Source organism: Mixophyes fleayi, chromosome 3, assembly GCF_038048845.1.
Source record: "Mixophyes fleayi isolate aMixFle1 chromosome 3, aMixFle1.hap1, whole genome shotgun sequence".
NCBI classification, from domain to species: Eukaryota; Metazoa; Chordata; class Amphibia; order Anura; family Limnodynastidae; genus Mixophyes; species Mixophyes fleayi.
Genome location: NC_134404.1, coordinates 72,879,207 through 72,900,964, shown reverse-complemented (window position 1 = coordinate 72,900,964; position 21,758 = coordinate 72,879,207). Strand labels below are relative to the sequence as shown.

Sequence of the window (21,758 nt, the reverse complement as noted above, 5' to 3'; positions counted from 1 at the left end):
CTCTGCCCAGAACTTTTACACATACCCCCTCTTTGCTCTGCAGCTTCAGTCACACATGGCCCCTCTCTGCCCTGCAGCTTCAATCACACATGGCCCCTCTCTGCCCTGCAGCATCAATCACACATGGCCCCTCTCTGCCCTGCAGCATCAATCACACACAGGGCCGGATTAACCCGAGGTCTAACTGGGCTATAGCCCAGGGGCCTCGGGCATCCAGGGGGCCCTTCAAAGTTTTCAGCAGCATTATTGATCGGTCCGGGGGCGGGGGCGCCCCCAGCCCGATCAATGCTGCTGAGCACAGCCAGTTCAGTCTTCCGTCCCCGGCGCTCAGTAATCTGTTTACTGAGGAGATCTCGCGAGATCTCCTCAGTAAGGAGCTTACAGCACGCTGGGGGACTGAACTGACAGGTAAGCGCTTGGGGGGGGAGGGGGGTGGCTCACATTGGGGGCCTCATGGGGGAATGGAGGCGCCCTTAGCCCAGGGGCCTCCATTCCCTTAATCCGGCCCTGATCACACATGGCCCCACTCTGCCCTGCACCTTCAGCCACACATGGCCCCTCTCTGCCCTGCAGCTTCAGCCACACATGGCCCCTCTCTGCCCTGCAGCTTCAGCCACACATGGCCCCTCTCTGCCCTGCAGCCACACATGGCCCCCCTTGTGCCCTGCACCTTCAGCCACACATGGCCCCCCCTTGTGCCCTGCACCTTCAGCCACACATGGCCCCCCCTTGTGCCCTGCACCTTCAGCCACACATGGCCCCCCTTGTGCCTTGCACCTTCAGCCACACATGGCCCCCCTTGTGCCTTGCACCTTCAGCCACACATGGCCCCCCTTGTGCCTTGCACCTTCAGCCACACATGGCCCCCCTTGTGCCCTGCACCTTCAGCCACACATGGCCCCCCTTGTGCCCTGCACCTTCAGCCACACATGGCCCCCCTTGTGCCCTGCACCTTCAGCCACACATGGCCCCCCTTGTGCCCTGCACCTTCAGCCACACAAGCCCCCCTTGTGCCCTGCACCTTCAGCCACACAAGCCCCCCTTGTGCCCTGCACCTTCAGCCACACAAGCCCCCCTTGTGCCCTGCACCTTCAGCCACACAAGCCCCCCTTGTGCCCTGCCCCTTCAGCCACACAAGCCCCCCTTGTGCCCTGCCCCTTCAGCCACACAAGCCCCCCTTGTGCCCTGCCCCTTCAGCCACACAAGCCCCCCTTGTGCCCTGCCCCTTCAGCCACACAAGCCCCCCTTGTGCCCTGCCCCTTCAGCCACACAAGCCCCCCTTGTGCCCTGCCCCTTCAGCCACACAAGCCCCCCTTGTGCCCTGCACCTTCACACATGCACCCTCACACAAGCACCCTCCCTGCCCAGCACCTTCGGCCAGACATGCTTCCCCCATCTGACCAGCACCTTCAGCTACACATGCTCCCCCCTCTGCCCAGCACCTTCAGCCAGACATGCTCCGTCATATTACCCCTTCCTCTTACCTTTTTCTACACGAGTGACTCCAGGAACAGACAGAAATGCTGCAGCTCCTGCACCCTGCACTCTGCACCCTGCACTCTGCACTCTGCACTGACTGCCATAGAATTCCAGCAGCCGTCCTACACTGTGTATCATGTGACTGCTGCGGTCACATGACCCTGTGATGTCAGAGTGATGTGGGAAGGTACCTAAACTGAAGGGGACTTAGCTACTACCCAGGTGAGGTGTTAGAGTTTTTGGTGTAGTATCGAGTTCTGTTGTGTCTGGGATGAGAAGGAAATTATTTGCTAAGTTTAAGAGCTTTGATGCATTGTCCTGAATGTAAATGCTGGCATGTAATAGCTAAATACGCCTATATGGAGAAGTGTGGTAATTATAATGATATATCTGGATGTATCCCAAGACTGCTGTGTACTGTTTACAATGTGCACTTCCTGCTGGTGCACTTTCCTTGAACCCTTTAAATCAAAGACCGTTATATAAATGTACTTAGTTGTAATTTGACACGAGAACAGTGTGGGATGTCTGTAGAACAGGCTGCTATCCTGTGGCTCTCCAGGTGTTGTGAAACTACAAGTCCCAACATGTCCTAGCAGATAGCGTCTGGCTTTTTATTGGCAAAGTATTCTGGGACTTGTAGTGTCATAACATGGAGAGCCACGGGTTGGCCATTCCTGCTTTAAACTTTCAATTCTGAAGACATTGTAGTAAGTGGAGGTCATTTAATAAGGGTTCTTTGCCTTCGGTGTGAAAGGCATTTGCAAGTGTGTGTATAAAGTAGGGATGTGCACCGGCCACTTTTGGTGTCTCGTGTTTTGTGTTTTGGATTCGGATTTGCTTGAGGTTTTGGGTTCGGATTTGTTTCGCTAAACACCTGACGAAAGGTTTTGGTTCGGATTTAAGGTTTTGGATTTATTTTGAAAAAAACATAAAAAGTGCTAAAAAAACAGTTTTGTGTTTTTTTTTTTCACTCCTACGCTATTATTAACCTCAATAACATTCAATAACAATCATTTCCACTAATTTCCAGTCTATTCTGAACACCTCACAATATTGTTTTTAGGCCAAAAGGTTGCACCGAGGTAGCTTGAGCACATAATGCCAAAAAAAGAGGTACAAGATGGAATTGTTCTGGGCCCTCCCTCCCCTCGCGAGATTCGACGCGAGACTTGGACGACAGAGCCTCGTTTTCATTTTTTTGCCCGCCGGAAATATCCGAACAGTGCTCGGATCCCGTTCGGATCCGCACTGTTCGGGTGGGCTCGGATTAGCGGAATCCGAGCACGCTCATCGCTAGTATAAAGGTTCTTATGCTAACATAATACAAGAGATCTGACATTGTAAGTGCTTCTTTTAGCTAACTTTTCCATTTGAGTGCTAGTGGCTCCCTGCAATACTTTTCTTTTTTTATCAATTCTTGCAATACTGTTTAACGTGTAAGGCAGGAAAATATTTCAACCTATAATATGTCAAATAGCTTTGATTTTTAGAAGTTGTTGAAACCATTACATATAAATTTGTGACTGTTACTAATAACTGTTTCATAGAAAACATCTTAGATTTTAGGTTTTATTGTTTCTTTAAAAGTGATTAAAAAGTTCCTTCACTGCAGGGCCACAGGGACATGTTAAATGGATTTTCCACCAACCTCCTATAGTGTTTAACTTGCCACCAAACCGGTCCTCTTTCCATTTGCTTCGTTGAACAGGAACAGTTATTTTAAGCCTTCTACTGGTCAGCCAGTAATTATCTTTTATCTGATACAAGGTCAGCCAGTTCCTATTGGCCACAGAGGTATCAGGATGGTGTGAGGGAAGGGGTGGTTATTTAGTATTATTTTCATTTTTAGGTACTAATTTTAATGTGTCCTCCACACAGGCTGGACATGATCTTCTCTGGACTCAAGGCTTGTCCGAGGACGTCATGGGCAATGATGAGGATCTTACGACTGGCTGAGCCTCGATGGGTACAGAGCAGTGTATCCTTGGGCTATAGATTTATGAGTGTTACCCTGGACCCTCCTCTCACTGCGGACCGATATGGAGTATCCCGTCTGCCCTTTACAGAGGTCACAGCTCAGGATCTCAATCACTTTCAGCAAATAATCCCTGGTAGAGTTGTTACCAATGAAAGTGACTTAAAGTCTCATAATATTGATTGGCTACGAACAGTGCGAGGTAAAATACATTTTCCAGTGGCATGGGGGATATGTAGGGAAGTCTGAGTGGCTGGTGCTGTTTTGTGACAAGTGGGGTTTCTGAGGGCTTGTGGTGAAATTTTGGACCATGTGGATGCATTTTGGGATGAGTGATGTGAGGTTGCCAAAGTTGTTTGGAAATTAAAGGTAATGTGCAGCCTTTTTGGAAACTGGAGTATGTCTGGTTGTCTATGTCTGAAGTACAGTCTCAAAACAGAAGAGATACACATATAATGCAAGTATTTGGAAGTAACTGTTAGAAGATGGGTAAACTGTGGCCATATGCACATGATTAGCAATAATATTCAGGTAGGCTGTGGCATTTTAACAATGCCCAAGTGGTATTAAGGGGTCCAATGTGTGCCAAGAGAGCATTCCCCACACAATCACACTGCCAGCAGCAGCCTGCACTGGGGGTTTGGATGTTTTTTGTTTTGTGCACCATTCTCTGCAATCTCTGGAGATTTGTGTGTGAAAATCCCAGGATATCAGGAGTTATTGAAATACTCCTACCACCCTGTCTGGCACCAACAATCATGTCATGGTCAAAGCCACGTAGATCACATTTCTAACCCAGTCTGGTCTGAACAACAACTGAACCTCTTGACCATGTTATGCATTGAGTTGCTGCCACATGATTGGCTGATTAGATATTTACATTACCGAGCAGGCATACTGGTGTACCGAACTGTGTATTTTAATTTTTTTTAAAAAGAATTTGCCACCTTTTGTCTTAGTTTGTTACATATGTTAAATATTATTCATAGATATGGTTTTGAGTATACAAATATTTTAACCTTTGTGTTAACAATTGGTGGAGAGTATGTGAGCAGGTTTGTCATAGAATCTTGCAGGGTGCAATCTAAATAAGCAGTTCTCTCAACTTTCATCTGGTTTGACGATAGGACTCAATGGGACATATTCAATTGTCGGCGGAAACGCCGGAAATCTCGCGGCGCGTGCACTATTACCGTTATTACGGTAACAGTGCGCGTAAAAAACGTTATTACGGTATTTTGATTTCAAAACTAACAATTAGTGGTTTTCTCTAACTTATACCCCTGTACAGTTCAACTTAAGTTAACCAGAGTTTGTGAACCTAATAATCCAGTATTTCAGTTATATAATATAGTAACCAAGCCAGGAGGGCCTCAATATAAAATTAGTCTTTTTTCTACTTTATGAATCCGTATGATACAATTACTTCTTGAGAGCACACATTGTGTACAGAGTTTGTATTTTGTAATAAACACATTGTACAAGTAAGGGTAAGTGTGAGGATTAATACCTTCAGAACTAGTGTGACAAGTCTTTTCTTCTTGTTGTAATAACCAAGCTTAATTAGCATGTGCATCTGTTAATAACACAAAGACAGAGAGTTATTATATGGAGTTTAATGTAACAAAAAAGTCACAATGCTTTAAAGTATATAAAAACATATATATAAATGACTACAGTAAAACGCAATTGGACACGAGTTTCTTAAATTAAAAAGGAGAAAAGTAGAAATAGAAAAAGTCACACAATTTGTTGATTTTTTTGCTGGGGCAAGGAGAAATCCTCAATAGCACATTGATCTCTGGGATATGAACAATGGGTAACAGTTTTTTTCATGGTTTTTAAACAAATTTCTTACTGCCCAGTGGCTGCCTTAACCTGAGGTCACTAGAAGAGGGCTGTAGATGCTAATGGGGTTTTACGACAAACTTTTTTTTACCTTCAGTACATGCCATTTAGTAGGGAACTGAAATATATTTTTACCCTTCTATCATAGTAGCATAATTTTACATTCTAACAATAAGTCACAAATTTATACACCAATATGAAGAATGACAATATTAGATTATTTGGGACAATACATTATTACTATATCTTCTCTATGGGGTTAGCATTTAAGTTTGACATATGTCATTGGCCTAATTTTAATGATTCTAAATACAAGCAGACATTGATGTCCGTATGAGTTATGAACACTGTTTCTTTTATGTGTTCCTTTCGTATGTGAATATAAGACAGTGTTGGCTAACCTGTGACACTCCAGGTGTTGTGAAACTACAAGTCCCAGCATACCCTTCCAGCAATAAGCTGCTATATATTGGCATAGCATGTTGGGACTTGTAGTTTCACAACACCTGGAGTGTCACAGGTTAGCCAACACTAATATAAGACATACTGACCCCGTGCTGGGATAGGGCTGATGGACAGGTGAAACTTGCAGTATAGTTAAATTACCACCTTCTTTACTTGCCTACAGTGAGTTCATATGATCAAAGCAATTTAACATGGGGAATAATCAAATATAAATCTTATATTTTAGGCACTCCTGTGTATGTTGCAATTCACAACAGACATCCTCATTTAACCTTTATAATAAAGTAGACAAGTCTTTTGATGAAGTGTTTGTGGACTCATGTCCAATCTGACTAATTTCCTAATATTTGCATACATTTTGTGTTGTTTAGAAAATATTGTTTGAAATCTTTGTGGAGAAATCATGGCACTCGTCCCTCCTCTGCTAAATTGTTAAATAAACTGTAAAGGGGAGTGTATTAAACATTTTTGAATATATACAAAAAGCATGCATTTGCGTCTATGAATATATTTTTAGCTTCAGTTTTATAGCAAGTGTGCTTTCTGACTTTCCCCTAGGTCATAGTAAAGTACTTCTAAAGCCTAGAAATACTGAAGAAGTCTCACAAATCCTGAAGTAAGTGCATTCATTGTCAGTACTACCATATGGAATATTGAATGTTGTGCCACAAACCCCTTTCTCACCATTTTATTGTCTTTGAGATTACATCGGAGGATAATAGCCTATTCAAGCATATGTTGAAATGTAGATACACTGACAATTGGTAAATTAGATAAACTGAGTGCATAAAAGTCACTGAAATGCGATTGATCCTAAAAAGAAAAAAAGTTGAACAATATCCGTTATTCAAAAAGTGAAATGTCCCACACAGCATTATGTTCCCTTAAGCCCTTTCTTCATCTGCTTAACTTGTCTCCAATGCCCTTCACATAAGATTATATGTAGAAAACACTTCTCTTCTCACACTTCTGAAGAATAAAGTACGTTAATTATAAAACCGAATCATTGTCATTTGATATCCATGTACAGAAAAACACTTAAATAATGAGTACAAGTCCCAGTGTCACTGGTATATGTTTAACATAAATGTTATACATGAAGTCAAAGTTCGTTACACCATATGAATTTCACTTCCACCAAGAGTCTATTGCTCCCTAAGTTTTAACACTTTTATTTAGACAAGACCCCAATATTACAAGGGAACGCACACATTTTAAACCAAACAACATTCCTCTCATTCCTTATTCAATGATTTCCTTATGTATTTCTTTTGTTCATGCCTACAGGTATTGCAATGAAAGGGGCCTGGCTGTAACTCCTCAGGGAGGGAACACAGGTTTAGTTGGGGGCAGTGTCCCTGTCTTTGATGAGATTCTTATCTCAAGTGCACTTATGGACCAGGTGATCAGTTTCAATGACGTTTCTGGTGAGTTTTCTTTCAATACACCGATCTCATTATGATCCATTTTTTCTAAACGTGTGAGCCTAGCATGGTTGTGGAAGAGGATACAGGGTTTTTGGTTTTTTTTAGTTTTTTTTTTAATTTTTAATATCTAGCCAATTCTTACTGTTGTGTGGCGAAGTTCAAAATCGCTTGTTTACTTATTTGATGGGTATAGGCCTTGCCTCCAAGGAGTTAGACCCTAAATAAGAATAAGTTCACTCCTCCCCCCCTCCTCCCCTCCTGTAAACCATACTGCCAGGCATGATCTCTTTATAATAATGATCTCTTAAAAATGTGTTCTGTACTGGATTTCAAGGATGTGGTTCGTTATGATGTCATGTACTTTGGCAGCTTTTCTTGTATTCCATTTTCCTTTCCTTTATTGCTGTAAATGGTATTCCAGAATGCATATTTGTGTGGGCTAATTGCTTTTTTTTGCCTTTTTTTTTAAAAAACTCCTTTAACTTAACTGTTACCATGATAGGCACATTCTTGTTCATAATTAGTGGAGTCATTATATAGGGTATGGTTGTGTGACCGTGTCATTATATTTGCATTGTTGATCGAAATCTGATTTAGTGGTGAGATCACAGGAACTACTGTACCCTAACTGAACAACAGCGGGCACTATTATTATTGAAAGAAATATGCCCAAAAAATGTTTTCACTTTTTGTAATATACAAAAACAAATTCCATTTATGATCTTGTGTACAAATTGGTTATTACTTCATATCAATTTTTTATTGGGCATGGGGAGATTGTGATCAGAATTGGGTTCCAACTTTGTTAACAATACAAGATAGGAGTAACTGATGTTTAAATGTATATTTACATTTCAGGTGCCTTGGTGTGCCAAGCAGGCTGTATATTGGAATCACTGAACCGATACTTGGCAGAACAAGGGTTCACAATGCCACTGGATCTTGGGGCGAAGGGAAGCTGTCATATTGGAGGCAATTTGGCTACTAATGCTGGTGGCTTGAGACTCCTCCGGTACGGATCCCTACGAGGGACAGTCTTGGGGCTGGAAGCAGTGAGATTTATTTAGTATCACATACTGTGTATACATAGCTTCTGTGTCAGTTTCCCACCACTGTTTCCCTCTTGTCAGGTACTTCCTGATGGATCTATTCTGAACTGCCTCAATTCCCTGCGCAAAGATAACACAGGCTATGATCTGAAGCAGCTGTTCATTGGCTCAGAAGGAACTTTAGGCATCATAACTGCCATATCCATTTTGTGCCCTCGCAAACCTAGTGCTGTCAATGTAGTACTGCTGGGTAAGGTGCATGCTTCCATTAGTTTCATAGTGGACCATTGCTATATGTTGTTATTAAAGCACATGGGCATGTTTAGTGCTAAACCTTATAACTCTCCATATTTACATGAGTGAACAATGGCATACTGAAAAGTGATTTACAAGTGTGAAAAAATCAGACTTGTGGCGCAATTATTTTGTGATAAAATGTGCCTAATATTGCACCCATTTGTATGGGAATGCGCATGAGCTAACGTATCAATGTACCAGCAGCTGCAGGAGAACAAACATTTGCTCTTACTGGGTTGTTCCTGAGCTGGCAGTGATCAGGCACCGGCTACTTCTCTTTATGGAACATCTTTTGCACTTTCTCTGCACTTTTTATAAGCAGAAAGTACATTGTTATACAGAAAAAAATACTTAAATATTACAAATGTGACTCCTTAAATAGTCCCAATTTAAAAAAACAGACCTGATTTCCCTATACTCTTATGAATAATTCAGGACATAAATAAGGCATTTTTTTAGGGAAACCAGGAAAAGTGATTAATTAAGGGGGTTGTTAATGAAGCTGATGCTAATTATCAGGAGTGACAACATGTGCATTCATATGACAGACTGCAGTATAAACTATCAAATTACATTCACTTACATTTTCCATACTGCCACTGTGTGTGTATGTATGTATGTATGTATGAATGTATGTGTGTGTATATAATATATTACAATTATTTTTTATTTTATTACGCTAATATATTAATTGTAATGGGATCAACAAATATACTTTCAAGTTACCCCTTATAGTTGTGCGCCCAGTTCCTGTAATCCCTCATACATACCTGAAGTCAGCATCTTTCGTTGCACAATAGATCCTGGGATCTGCTTCACTAAAGCATGTGCAGCAGCTCAGTTTCAGAGACTGCATAGAAGGCCTGAATGGTGTTGTCAGCCAGCAAGTGATCAAGGTTTCTGCCTGAGCACTGTGTGTAATTCCCATATAATAGACAACAGTGGTTGAGTAGTCTGATAGTCTCCCGCTGAGCACGTCTGAGCTCTAAGACTCTGAGGTATCTATACCATACTTACCTACTTTTGAAGGCAGCTGTCCGGAAGGGGGTCAGTCGAGGGGGGCATGGCCACGCGTGGTGTGTCATTAGGCTCTGCCCCTGTCAATCTTAGGCAATTCTAGCCAATCACAGCAGGGGGCGGGGCCACAATGGCACTTTTAGCCCCACCATCTACAACAACGGGGACAGCTGGATCTGGGATTTTTGCCTGCTTTCTCGGGAGTCCGGGAGAACTCCCAAAAATTTGGGAGTTTCCCGGACATTCCGGGAGAGTAGGCAATTATGATCTATACCCCTTATGTGCACAGCAATGATAATTCAGAGGAGAACATTACAGCTAGATCACTCTTTACTAGTTTCCTAAACATGGTACAATAAACATATCCTATGAGATTATTATTATTAATAATAATATGATAAGGTTCTATATAGAAAATACCAAAGTTCATGTATTTTTTCTGTACATGTTATGAAAAAGTGTGAATGCATCACTTTCTGTAATATAATGAATTATTTTTATTTCTTAAACTACTTAAGTTGAGGTATAAATGTAGCTTTACCTAAAAGATTTACCACATGTAAAGATAAAATGCCCTGGAGAGCCCATGTAGATGGATCTACTTTGCTTTGCGGCAGGCTGTGACCATTTCAGCAGAGTTCTGCAGGTGTTCAGCTTGTGCAGAGATCAACTTGGAGAGATTCTGTCTGCCTGTGAGTTCCTGGACTCCCAGTCTATGAGGATGGTGCAGACACATCTGAAACTCACTAACCCTCTACCAGGTAACTGCCATCCTAATCTGTATTCAGGTATACACGTGTATGTGTAGCAACCATTGTATGTATGTATAGTGTTAATATATTACAATTGCAGACAATGCATTCTACGTACTGGTAGAAACATCAGGATCCTGTGCCAAGCACGATGAAGAGAAACTGAATGTGTTTTTGGAGACCGCTCTGGACTCTGGGCTAGTGACATCAGGGACTGTGGCTACAGATGAAAGTAAAATAATGGTATGTCCTTTATTCTTCAATGTGTCAAGTATAAAGCTGTATGTGTCTGTTATAGCATGCATTACTGCTAACAGGGCAGTTATTTTATTGATTATAGTCTAAGCACCTGTCGCCTACACAGCAGACAGCCATCTTTAGGTCTGAACCCAGTATTCATGAGTAGGCAGCCTATGGATGCTCTTTATGGTCAAATTTCACAAGGTATAATGATTATACTAATTCATGAAGCGCTGTTTCCTAGTAAATGCATAGGCTGCATTCATTATGAATATTGGATCACGGTGGCTTAGTGGTTAGCACTTCTGCCTCACAGCACTGGGGTCATGCGTTCGATTCCCGACCATGGCCTTATCTGTGCAGAGTTTGTATGTTCTCCCCGTGTTTGCATGTGTTTCCACCGGGTGCTCCGGTTTCCTCCCACGCTCCAAAAACATACTAGTAGGTTACCGTATTTTTCGCACCATAAGACGCACTTTTCCCCCCCAAAAAAGTGGGGGAAAAAGTGTGTGCGTCTTATGGAGCGAATACCTGGTTGCCGTGGGGACATTAAAGCGTCCTGCTGCCCGGCGGATGTCTCTATTCTCCAGTGCGCATGCGAGTGACGTGGTGGACGCGACCGACGCTCTCTACAGCCGCCGCTCCGAGGGAAAAGGGAGAAATTCTTACAACGAGGTGTCCCGGTACTCCATGTTATCTCCACCCCGTTCCCTGCCGTCTGGCACACTCATGACGATACGGAGGAGAATCTTCACCGACCAACGGTCACCAACTTGTGCCGGATCTTTGCAGTCTTCCTGAGTGAAACGCTCGCTCTTTGATTCTTTCAGGAATGATGGTATTACTGTCAGAGGAGCCCGATGCCCGGCGGGATTCTCTAAGTCCGGACATCATGACCTAGTCTGTCAATCCTTTTGCAGCCGGTGTGGTTGGGGTATTAAAGAAGCCGATCCAGATTGAGGACTATTTTTACTTTTAGCTTTCTCATTCGCAAAAGGACTCCCTTGCAGCGTGTGATACATCTCGGTATAACAGAGCATGGAGGAACGTTCACTGGCAGGGAAAGAATAGGGTAAGATCTATTTCCCTTTGTACTCCACCAAGTGTCCACACTTGCTTACAGTTACAAAAGAGCTTTTAAACATTCATTCAAGTTTATCTATGTGTCCAGATACGTTTTTATCGTTCTGTGCATGGTTTTATTTATACACTTACACTTTGTGTCTTTAGCGCTGAGTTTAGAGGAGGATTCATCTTTCTATATGTTTTGATATATTGTTTATTTACTTGGCAGCTTAGACACTACTTTGAAGGAGAAGCGCCTTTATATTATCCCCCTTTTTCGTTTGACAGCAGCTGACAGCTATTACAGCATGCCGGGGATATACTTCCGAGGAGTGCCTCAATATACACTTACCGATAGTATCCAGTAGGCTCAGGCTGCAGCCTAGGGTGTCCGATTTGAGATTTGGTTAAGAATATTTTTTTTCCTGTTTTCCTCCTCTAAAAACTAGGTGCGTCTTATGGTCAGGAGCGTCTTATGGAGCGAAAAATACGGTAATTGGCTGCTAACAAAATCACCCTAGTGTCTGTCTCTCGGTCTCTCTCTCTCTGTGTCTCTGTTTCTCTCTGTGTTAGGGAATTTAGACTGTAAGCTCCAGCGGGGCAGGGACTGATGTGAGTAAGTTCTCTGTACAGCGCTGCGGAATTAGTGGTGCTATATAAATAAATGATGATGGATCCAATGACAAAACACCTGCCTCTGCTGTGTGTAGGCAATAGGTGCTCTTTAAGAGAACAACTTATATTTGGTATGAATGTAAATGCAATAATTTAATGCATGTTTATTATGTTTCTAGGGGGTATATTTACTAAACTGTGGGTTTGAAAAAATGGAGACCAATCAGATTCTAGTTATCATTTTGTAGAGTGTACTATATAAATGATAACTAGGATCTGATTGGTTGCTATAGGCAACATCTCCACTTTTTCAAACCCGCAGTTTAGTAAATATATCCCTAGGAGTGCTTAATTCCTTGTAGATGCAACCTCCATAATCTAAATAACCTAAAACTATGTATGTTGATTTGGTTAATAAAAAAACCCCTGTATCTTTTCCATCCAGTATGGGCTGCTAGAATATACTCCAATGATATGTGCAGATGTCTGCAGATTTTCAATAAGCTTTAACTGGTTCATCTGGATGCACTCTTTTTTTAATTCACAGCAAAGTACATATGATATTAAGTGAAGCTTTATTATATTTAAAATTTTAGACAATGTATCACTCATGCTACTGTGATCTCAATGCATGATGTATTTTATGGGTCTTTGTACATAAGCACTTTTCTTTCACCTGTGATAGCTGGCACTGCATATAGGATTACTGTACCTTATGACGAAAAGTGCTTACAGTACGCATAAGCTTCTGGACAGACATGGATGCAGCATGTTCTATTGTCTTTTTCAAATGTACTTTCATCAGAGTGTAAGCTTTTTGAGACAGGAAGCACCAATTGCTTGTTGCAATCAAACAAATTTCCTTACAATATGCACATTTTCCCTTATCTATAGCTAGTAATATTGTAAGGAGCTCTGTACACTGGTGGTGTTTATACAAATAAACTATACATACATACAACCTAAAGATTTAAGTTTAACATTTGTGATTTTGTGTAACTTGCATGCAATTTTGAGACCATTGTGAAAATTATTTATTCTTTTACTCTAATATTCATGTCAAATAGTGTCTTTTGGCAAAAGCAATTAAGAACATTGTACTTATATTTTTTTATGGTAGTTGTAGTTTCTTGAAAGTGTCATCTGTCACTGCAGATGATTGATGTATCTGTTTCTTCACCACAGAACAATCCATTGTTGAAGATATAACCTGGCTCTGCCTCCTAGCTCTAGACACTCTTGCTGCATGAGAAGACTTCAGTTCTCTTTGTCTTGACAGGGGGCAGGGTTATGAGGTTTTTTTCTTGTGTTTTGGTTATTTAGCTTTTATTTTTAAGGCAGTGGTGTGCACTATTCCCTTCACTAGATGACTACTAATTTCTCCATAGTGGGGCTCTCGCTCCCTCTTGGATACCACCAGAAATCTGCTGAGTCGGCAGATCAGCATCCCTTCCCTTTTTAACATGCAGCTTCACTTCTATTCTTCTCTGTTACACACATAACACTGCCTGATCTCTGGGAGCTTACTTCATCTACCTTCAAGGCAAAATGCCAAAAGCAAAGGACAGAGAGGTTCCCCTTCCCCAACAAAACTAAATCCATTCTCCATCTAAATCTAGATGTGATACATGTGATCTGCGTGATCTACTCCACCATAACCAACCACAATGTTATCTGTTTCCTCCAAATGTTGCTGTCTATGAGTCCTCAGATGGACCCAGGACATTCTTTATCAAGGTCAGTTTCTGCAGGAAACCCTTGGGTATACTACGAGCTGTCACCCATTTATGATATTTAGAATGGTCCAAGGCAGCACTGCAGCAGACTATGGACCCAGTGAAGTGACTCCATTTTGCCTTCTCAAAAAATACCTCAGACTTCGGTCGCAGTGAGTAAATGTGATCTACTCCAGTATCAGTCCCCAACAACAAATGCCAAGGCACCTTAGTAAAAACATTTTACCATGAATTTCCAGTGTCGGAAGAGAATTGCGCAGGTATAGGACAAAACTCCTAGAGTAGATTCTGCCATTTCATTCACATCACAGCGACCAACTCTTCCTATGAAGCCTTATTCTGTGACCCCATGGTCAAATACATTTAAACCTCCTTGTAGAGCCTTATCTCAATTGGCCTCAATTTTTAGAAAAGTCATGGCTCAACCTGAGGTATTTTTTAGATATTTGGTGCACTTCTATAACTTCAAAATAGAGTATTTTATTTGAGTTATTCACTATATAGACAAGGCCATCTTTAAGACATTGATTGACTAGCAAGAGGCCTACTTCCCACAAGAAATATTTCTGATTTTGAACCCCCCTCCCCCCCATCTTGGTTACCTGCAGCACAGGTTTTTACGAAAAATCTTATTTGCAGAGATTGTATTGGCTGGAGAACTTAAAGAAGAGCTATCTCAAACCTTCTTCTTTGCCTGTACAAACCTCCAAGATGATAATAAGCAGCACTACAGAAAGTCTCAGTAACCATCCAGTTGCCTGAACTTCCTGTACCCAAGATGGAAGTAGTCTTAATGCCAGGCCGAGAAAATTGGAAAGTGGACATCTGGACCCAGGCAAATTGTCACTGCACCGAGAGATCTTTCAACAAATGGTTAGTCACTGGAGTCTTTCACATGTGTAGATCTCATGGGGTCTAGGGACCTATAGGCTATATTTGTTGACTGCCTTTTTTTGAGTGGGAGTGTCATCTGGTCTATCTTAAGCTCAGGATGGAAACTGATTGTTGTATCCTTGTAGCAATATCATGGCCTGAAGACTTATGGTACTTGGATAATGTCAATGTCAATATGTTGGTCAGTCAGTTGTGGAAGCTACCCTTTGTACTACTAGGCACAGACCAGTGACCTCAAACTCGAGTTTCTCCACTTGAGCGCCTTGGACTCCTAGCAGCTCTGTGACATTCAAAGTATTCTGGATTTTCTGCAAGTATCAACATTGGGATTACTATACTAACAGATTTACTAATGGATAGTCACTGTTTCTTCCAAGCTGTTCCCAATATTCAGCCTCCCATTAAGGGCACCTACTCCACCTTGAGATGGTAACCTTGTCCTCTCCAAGCCCAACACCCTCTCTTTGAGACCCTGGCTGGCTGCAAACTCACATTGTTCACCTCAAAATTATCTAATATGTTGCACAAGCTTCCAAATAAATTAGGTGCATTGTCCTGTAATGAACCCAATTTGATGTTTCATGTAGAGACTGTACTACATCTGAGTTCCATTGTTTTGCCCTAATCCGCACAATGAGTGGGAATGATTGCTCCATTCCTCAGTGGAGCAGATCTGTCAGGCCACAGTGTGGTCATCTCTGCACACAATTACTAAGTTTAACAATGTTCACATTGCTGTCTCTCAGTTTGTGGCTAAAAAGTGTTGCAGATCGTTTTTCCTTTTTCAGGCATTGGTTCTCCCTTTTTTTCAGATTTTTCATTTGTTTTGTTTTCTCAACCAGTTTCATCCAAGACTTTGGGACGCACCCAGTCATCTGAACCAACATATGAGCTGAAGGCATGTAATGTCTGACCCGGCCAATTTTCAGCTTGTTCTTCCTCTTTGACTGCTCCATTTATAATGCTTTTGACTCCACATCCTGGCTATGCTAACTGAAATAAAGTCTCCTTCCTGTAGCCTATCTTAGAGTGAGGAAGTTTAGTCAGGTTAAAGCTTCAGAATTGGATTGTCCTGCATTCCATTGGTGAAGTAGAGACCCCCCTGTCGTCTGCACTGACATTACGGGACTCAAAGAAAAAGATTCTAAAATAAGTGACAAATAATATACCTGTTTCGGATTAAACTTTACATATTCAGTTAGTTATTGCATAAATGATCAAATACTTTTTCCACTAGTAGCTATTTATGGTGCTATTCTTTTGGTATTAACCTGTTTATCTTCACTTCCTCTCTGTGGTTAACTCTTTTTATGTTGTTTATTTGACTTCTGTGTCTTTTTCACACAGTCCCTCTGGGCCCTCCGGGAGCGCATCACTGAGGCTCTAGCACACGATGGCTATGTCTACAAATATGACCTGTCAGTGCCTGTGGAGAAGCTGTATACCCTGGTTGAGGAAACAAGGGCTCGCTTAGGGACCTCTGCTCAATGTGTGGTTGGTTATGGACATTTAGGTAAGGTAATATGACACTTCTAATAATAAAAAACACAGTGAAGGGAGGCTTATTTTTTACTACATACATTTCAATAATGTAATTTAAAACCTATATCCAGGTTTCTTCTGTCAAGGTGGTTACATCTAATCTCAGAATACAAACATTCATTTCAGAGGAGCAAACAATATACATACAAGTGCATATACACACTGCCATTGTTATTGTTAAATAGCCAGTTTTAGAATTAGCCACAAATTGCAGCATGTGTGAGCCCAAAAAGCGGATAAATTCTAACCGACGACAGCAACATTTGGAGGAAACAGATTACCACCTCTGACTCTGTATGCGAACATTGTATACCTGCCCTAATGGTACTGATGGTAAAGAAAAGTACGTATTGGATTTAGTCAGAGTAGTTTTGTGTACTTATCTTGAACAGAAGGATTTAGGAACACAGAACAACTCTGTGATCCCGACAGGCACCAATAAAGGGTGTGCCTCATCCAAGCAGACCATCCCGAGATGGATCAAAGAAGTCATAAAGAGACAGGCATACAAGAGAAATGCACATAAGGTGCCCGAAATCCTGAAAGCTCACACAATAAGAGGTGTGGCATCTTATTGGGCACATAGGGCTCAGGCCTCAACAGTGGATCTCTGCAAAGCTGTTAGATGGTCATCTATTCATACCTTCACAGGGTATTATCTATTGGACTTAATGTCATCTGCTGATGTAGTGTGGGAGACATATTCTCCACTTTATAAAATTGTCTTGCTGAGTTTGTTGCCTTCCCCACTATTACTGCTTGGGTACATCCTATTGTAATGGCTGCCATGGAGGATGGAAGAGGAAAGAAGAGCATTATGCTTACTGATAACGCCTTTTCCTCAAGATACCCATTACTTCCCGCCAATTTGTTGTACATGTTTATGCTTAGATACTTTAGGAACAGTTGTGGAAGCTGTTCAAAGACACAGGGGAAGAGGACCAGCACCCCACTGGGTGCTTGTTGCCTGCACACAGTGGTGTCATAAACAATGGTACCTTGAAACACCTTGTGGGAGAGAAAAAAATATGCAAAAAGATATTTTTTTTCCCAACTTTCCCTGGTATATAAAAAGCCAGTAACCAGGAGGGATCTGATCAGAAATGATGGAAAGTGTATAATCTGAAGTGGCTATTTACCTGACCAGCTGAAAGTGTACCTGGAGTTAACCGAATGCCACACTCTGTCAGTGCACACTGGGCTACCTAACAGCCCATCACCCACCTCCTGTACTGTAGATGTGGGAAAGGCGTAGAAGAGCCAGGCAAGAATCTGAATGGAAGAATACTTAAGATTTCTGAAGTACGAATATGCACCAACAGCACTTTTATACAAAGGGTTAACACTGGAGCAGACTGTGCTCTGGACAGTCTTTGCAGGATCAGTCTTCCCCAGTGTGACTACAGCTATTTCATAGATATAGTAATGGTACATACATGAGACACAGTTCAAACACATTAGACATAGTATATAAACACGAAAAGCAAATACTTCCGTTATCAGTAGGGAGCGAGGGTCCCGATGTGCTTAACATTTATGTGAATGTGTTCTGTAGACACCTTTCTTTGGGGAAACTGAAGAACACAAAAGGGATAAAAAAAAAGTTTGCCCACCATTATAGTGGGAAATGAGGTACAGTATTGGTAGGTCAGCTTTATTCTTTGGGTAACCACAGGTGTTGACTGCTGCAGAAATGCCTTGCATAGAAAAGCCACCACTGCAGGCCCTGTCTTCTCTCTAGGCCAGTGGATCCCAAACTTTCTCAGTTCGAGGCACCCATAAGGTCTCCATAATTTTTTCAAGGCACCCCTAAGCCAAAATAATTACCAACTAGTCCCCTGACTTGCTTACAACTGGCCCTGGCCGAGGCACCCCTGTGAGATCACCGCTGCACCCCAGAGAGACGCGGCGCACAGTTTGGGAACCACTGCTCTAGGCTCTACATCCCTAAATTGCTGCACTCCTTGGAGCGAATGACAGTGAGGCAGAAGGGTGAGAGCAAAAGCCCAGTGCTTACCCCAATGTGTCTGTGCACTATTTAGCTGAAGGAGAAACATTAACACATAGGGGCGTATTCAATTGTTAGCGTTAACGCTCTCAAACGAGCGCTCAAAAAATCTTAGCGTTAATACGGTAATTACTCGCAGAATTTCAGCTCGCCGTGAAATTCCGCGAGTAAACTACCGTATTAACGCTTTTTGCACGCAATATTACCGTATAAACGGTAATATTTTTTGAGCGCTCGTTTTTTTGCGTTAACGCTAACAATTGAATACCCCCCATAAAGTTTATAGTACAAAAAAAGAAAAAAAAAAGTGTTTAATAAAATGCACCTTTGAAGCCATATGCACAAAATAATTGAATTTATTGGTGTGGTCAATAGTAAATGATCTTTCATTATGTTCTTTAAACAATACCAATACATTCAGTTAGAAACCACCCCTTTTATGGTCCCAGAACCATGACAGATTGTCATTGACTCGGCTTTAAAAGGAAAATAATTGATTAGGATTAGGCAGCTGGTGTGGTGTGTTTGACTTGTACAGTCATGGCCAAAAGTTTTGAGAATGACACAAATATTATTTTTCACAAAGTCTGCTGCCTCCATTTTTATGATGGCAATTTGCATATACTCCAGAATGTCATGAAGAGTGATCAGATGAATTGCAATTAATTTCAAAGTCCCTCTTTGCCATGACAATGAACTTTATCCCAGAAACAACATTTTCCACTGCATTTCAGCACTGCCACAAAAGGACATCAGGTCAGTGATTCTCTTGTTAACACAGGTGAGAGTGTTGACGAGGACAAGGCTGGAGATCACTCTGTCATGCTGATTGAATTAGAATAACAGACTGGAAGCTTTAAACGGAGGGTGGTACTTGAAATTATTGGATACAAAAAAGAAAAGGCTCTCAGTAAATCAAAGTATGTTTATTAATATTTATAAAATAAAAAGTATTGCACTTACATTCATGTGCCAATAAAACTGCCTTGAGACACTAAAGACTCTCGCCAAAATATCAGGACAGCTTTTCAAAATTATGATTTCTCTTACATGCTGTGATATGTGTGGGTGTGGGAAAAGCCACATTATATATAGGCTACATTAATTATCCTTATTATACTCTGAAAAGCACATTACATCCAATCAAGTCATAATGGCATACAAATATAATAAAATTAGAAGTATAAAACACATATGAAGCAACATATAACATACCTATGTGTTATGTCTCAAGGCAATTTTATGGTCACTTGATTGTAAGTGCAATACTTTACTTTTTATCAATACTATTAAAAACATTTTGGTCTATTGAGAGCCTTCTCGCTTTGTTGTATCCAACTCTGTCTTTGTCATCCTGATTAGATTATTGCACCTGTGTGGCAGTGTGTGTGCATTACCTGCCTGTTGTGTTGGTGAATCTCTACTACAGTGGTGCTGCTGACTTGATATTGTGGATTTATATTAACCATCGTCTAGAACAGGCTTGTCCAACCCGCGGGCCGCATGCGGCCCTGCACGTCTGTAAATGTGGCTCAGCAGGAGTTTTGGTTGTGCAGCAGGAGTTTTGGTTGTGGCAAGGGGGCAGCGCTGTTAATGGAAAAAAAATAATCCTGCAAAAAAAAATACTTATCTTGCGGTCACGAGGTCACGTCAGCTGGCGCTCCAACTCCCTCCCTGTTCCTCCTCCATGCGGCGCTCGCAGTGAATGTCTGGCGTGATGACGTCATGCCCGACATCCATTGCGGAGTGCAGCACAGAGGAGTCGCCCGCGCGAACTATCAGCAGCAGTGAAAGATTAGCCAGTATCTTATTGTTGTTACTCTGTGTTCTCTGTATGTATCTAATATAAATATTAAGAGATGATTGTATTTTTAATATTTTAAACAATTTTAAATGTGCAGTGCTGAGTAGGGTGAAAATATCACCCACTGTTACCCTCATCGGAGGCAGCTCCATTGAGCCATTTTTCCCGCCACCCTATATTTAAATCTCTGTAGATTTCTATTAGTCCTCCTGATGCTACCTATATCTGTGACCATTTCAAACTGGTCAATAAAAAAAATGATTTATGGTTGCAGAAAGAGAGGAAAAAACGTTTTTGGCATTTAATTCCCCGAACCTCACTAAGGGGCAGATGCAGGTAAGTTAAATTGTAGCTGGTAATGGGACTACTGCTTTAATCATGATTCTGCAACAGGTTTCCTAACTCTCACTAACTTCATTTCCAAGTAAGTTTAATATGTTGACTATGTTTTCTATATTGTTTTTTTGGATGATCAGCTATCGTTAGTGTTAGTGTATTTTATGTGCGGTCCAAACCAACTTGTTGTCTTCCAATGTGGCCCAGGGAAGCTAAAACATTGGACACCCCTGGTCTAGAATATGGACAAGACTGTTGTTGATAAGACTTGGTTCTACTTTGGGATAGCTGTGTCTATTTATATAAAAATGGGATGAGGCGTCATTGATTTGCAAAATTAACTTGTTAATAGGCATATAATCATGTAGAAATCTCTTATTTATATTATGGTAATTAAAAAGCATATCCTCATGCTTCAGTGGTAATATTGTGTATATGGCATGTTTTCTTTGCAGGTGATGGGAATTTGCATTTAAACATCACAGCACAATCTCACAGTGACACCCTACTGTCGGCTCTGGAACCCTTTGTGTATGAATGGACAGCTCAACACTGCGGCAGTATCAGTGCTGAACATGGCTTAGGATTCAAAAAGAGGGACCACATTTATTACAGCAAATCCAGAGGAGCTGTGCAGCTCATGCAGCAGCTTAAACACTTGCTGGATCCAAAAGGCATTATGAACCCATACAAGACTATTCCTCCAGCTGATTGACTTGTCTTCTCTCCTTTCTTTAAAACTATAATTTTCTTAAGACTATTGCATAATAGATTGCCATTTTTGTCTTTTACAAATATGCAGTAAAATGTGATTATTGCATAAAATGTCAGCTAAAATTAAATCTGGAATTGTACAGTTGTTTTATGTGTACGGTGGACTGTACCACTGAGGTGATAAAAGTAACTACCACTTAGACAGTTATACCCTCTGACACAACATGAGCTAACCTGATATAGTTTACATTCCTAAAAGGGTGTACATTTTTACTTGTGTTCTCACATAGCCTGGTTGCCACTCTTATTCCTTGAATTAGGTTACTTTTATTGATTTTGTGACAACCCTGCCATTGTGATGGAAAAGGGAGTGGGGTGTTGGCTGGGGGGACATTTGATGGGTATAATTATGTTATATACCTTCTGATTGTACATTGTTCTGGTTTTTTTTTGTACAAGGTCCAATACTTTGAATGGCTGCCCTTTTTAGAT

The 21,758-nt window shown here is 41.4% G+C and overlaps 1 protein-coding gene across 3 annotated transcripts; it reads left to right on the top strand.

Annotated features, from left to right (window-relative positions):
- Positions 1–1,574: 1,574 nt before the first annotated feature.
- On the top strand, positions 1,575–21,401 carry D2HGDH (D-2-hydroxyglutarate dehydrogenase). Of its 3 annotated transcripts, none has more exons than XM_075201762.1 (10): positions 1,575–1,701; positions 3,361–3,659; positions 6,329–6,386; positions 7,058–7,197; positions 8,056–8,249; positions 8,328–8,496; positions 10,178–10,321; positions 10,413–10,555; positions 16,210–16,375; positions 21,008–21,401. In XM_075201762.1, exons 2-10 carry the CDS (start codon positions 3,368–3,370, stop codon positions 21,265–21,267), a joined length of 1,566 nt encoding a protein of 521 aa, XP_075057863.1. In that variant the 5' UTR covers positions 1,575–1,701; positions 3,361–3,367; the 3' UTR covers positions 21,268–21,401. The 3 variants fall into 3 exon arrangements, with proteins under 3 accessions (XP_075057863.1, XP_075057864.1, XP_075057865.1); XM_075201763.1 differs by having other exon boundaries at positions 1,582–1,666; XM_075201764.1 differs by lacking the exon at positions 1,575–1,701 and adding an exon at positions 1,745–1,851.
- The last annotated feature ends 357 nt before the right edge of the window (positions 21,402–21,758 follow it).

Bases quoted from the DNA above. Each gene is read 5' to 3' on its own strand.
- D2HGDH (XM_075201762.1), top strand. From the start codon at position 3,368: ATGATCTTCTCTGGACTCAAGGCTTGTCCGAGGACGTCATGGGCAATG. The intron at 8,497-10,177 runs GTAAGGTGCATG...GCTTTGCGGCAG, and splicing joins TGTCAATGTAGTACTGCTGG to GCTGTGACCATTTCAGCAGA. The intron at 16,376-21,007 runs GTAAGGTAATAT...TTTTCTTTGCAG, and splicing joins GGTTGGTTATGGACATTTAG to GTGATGGGAATTTGCATTTA.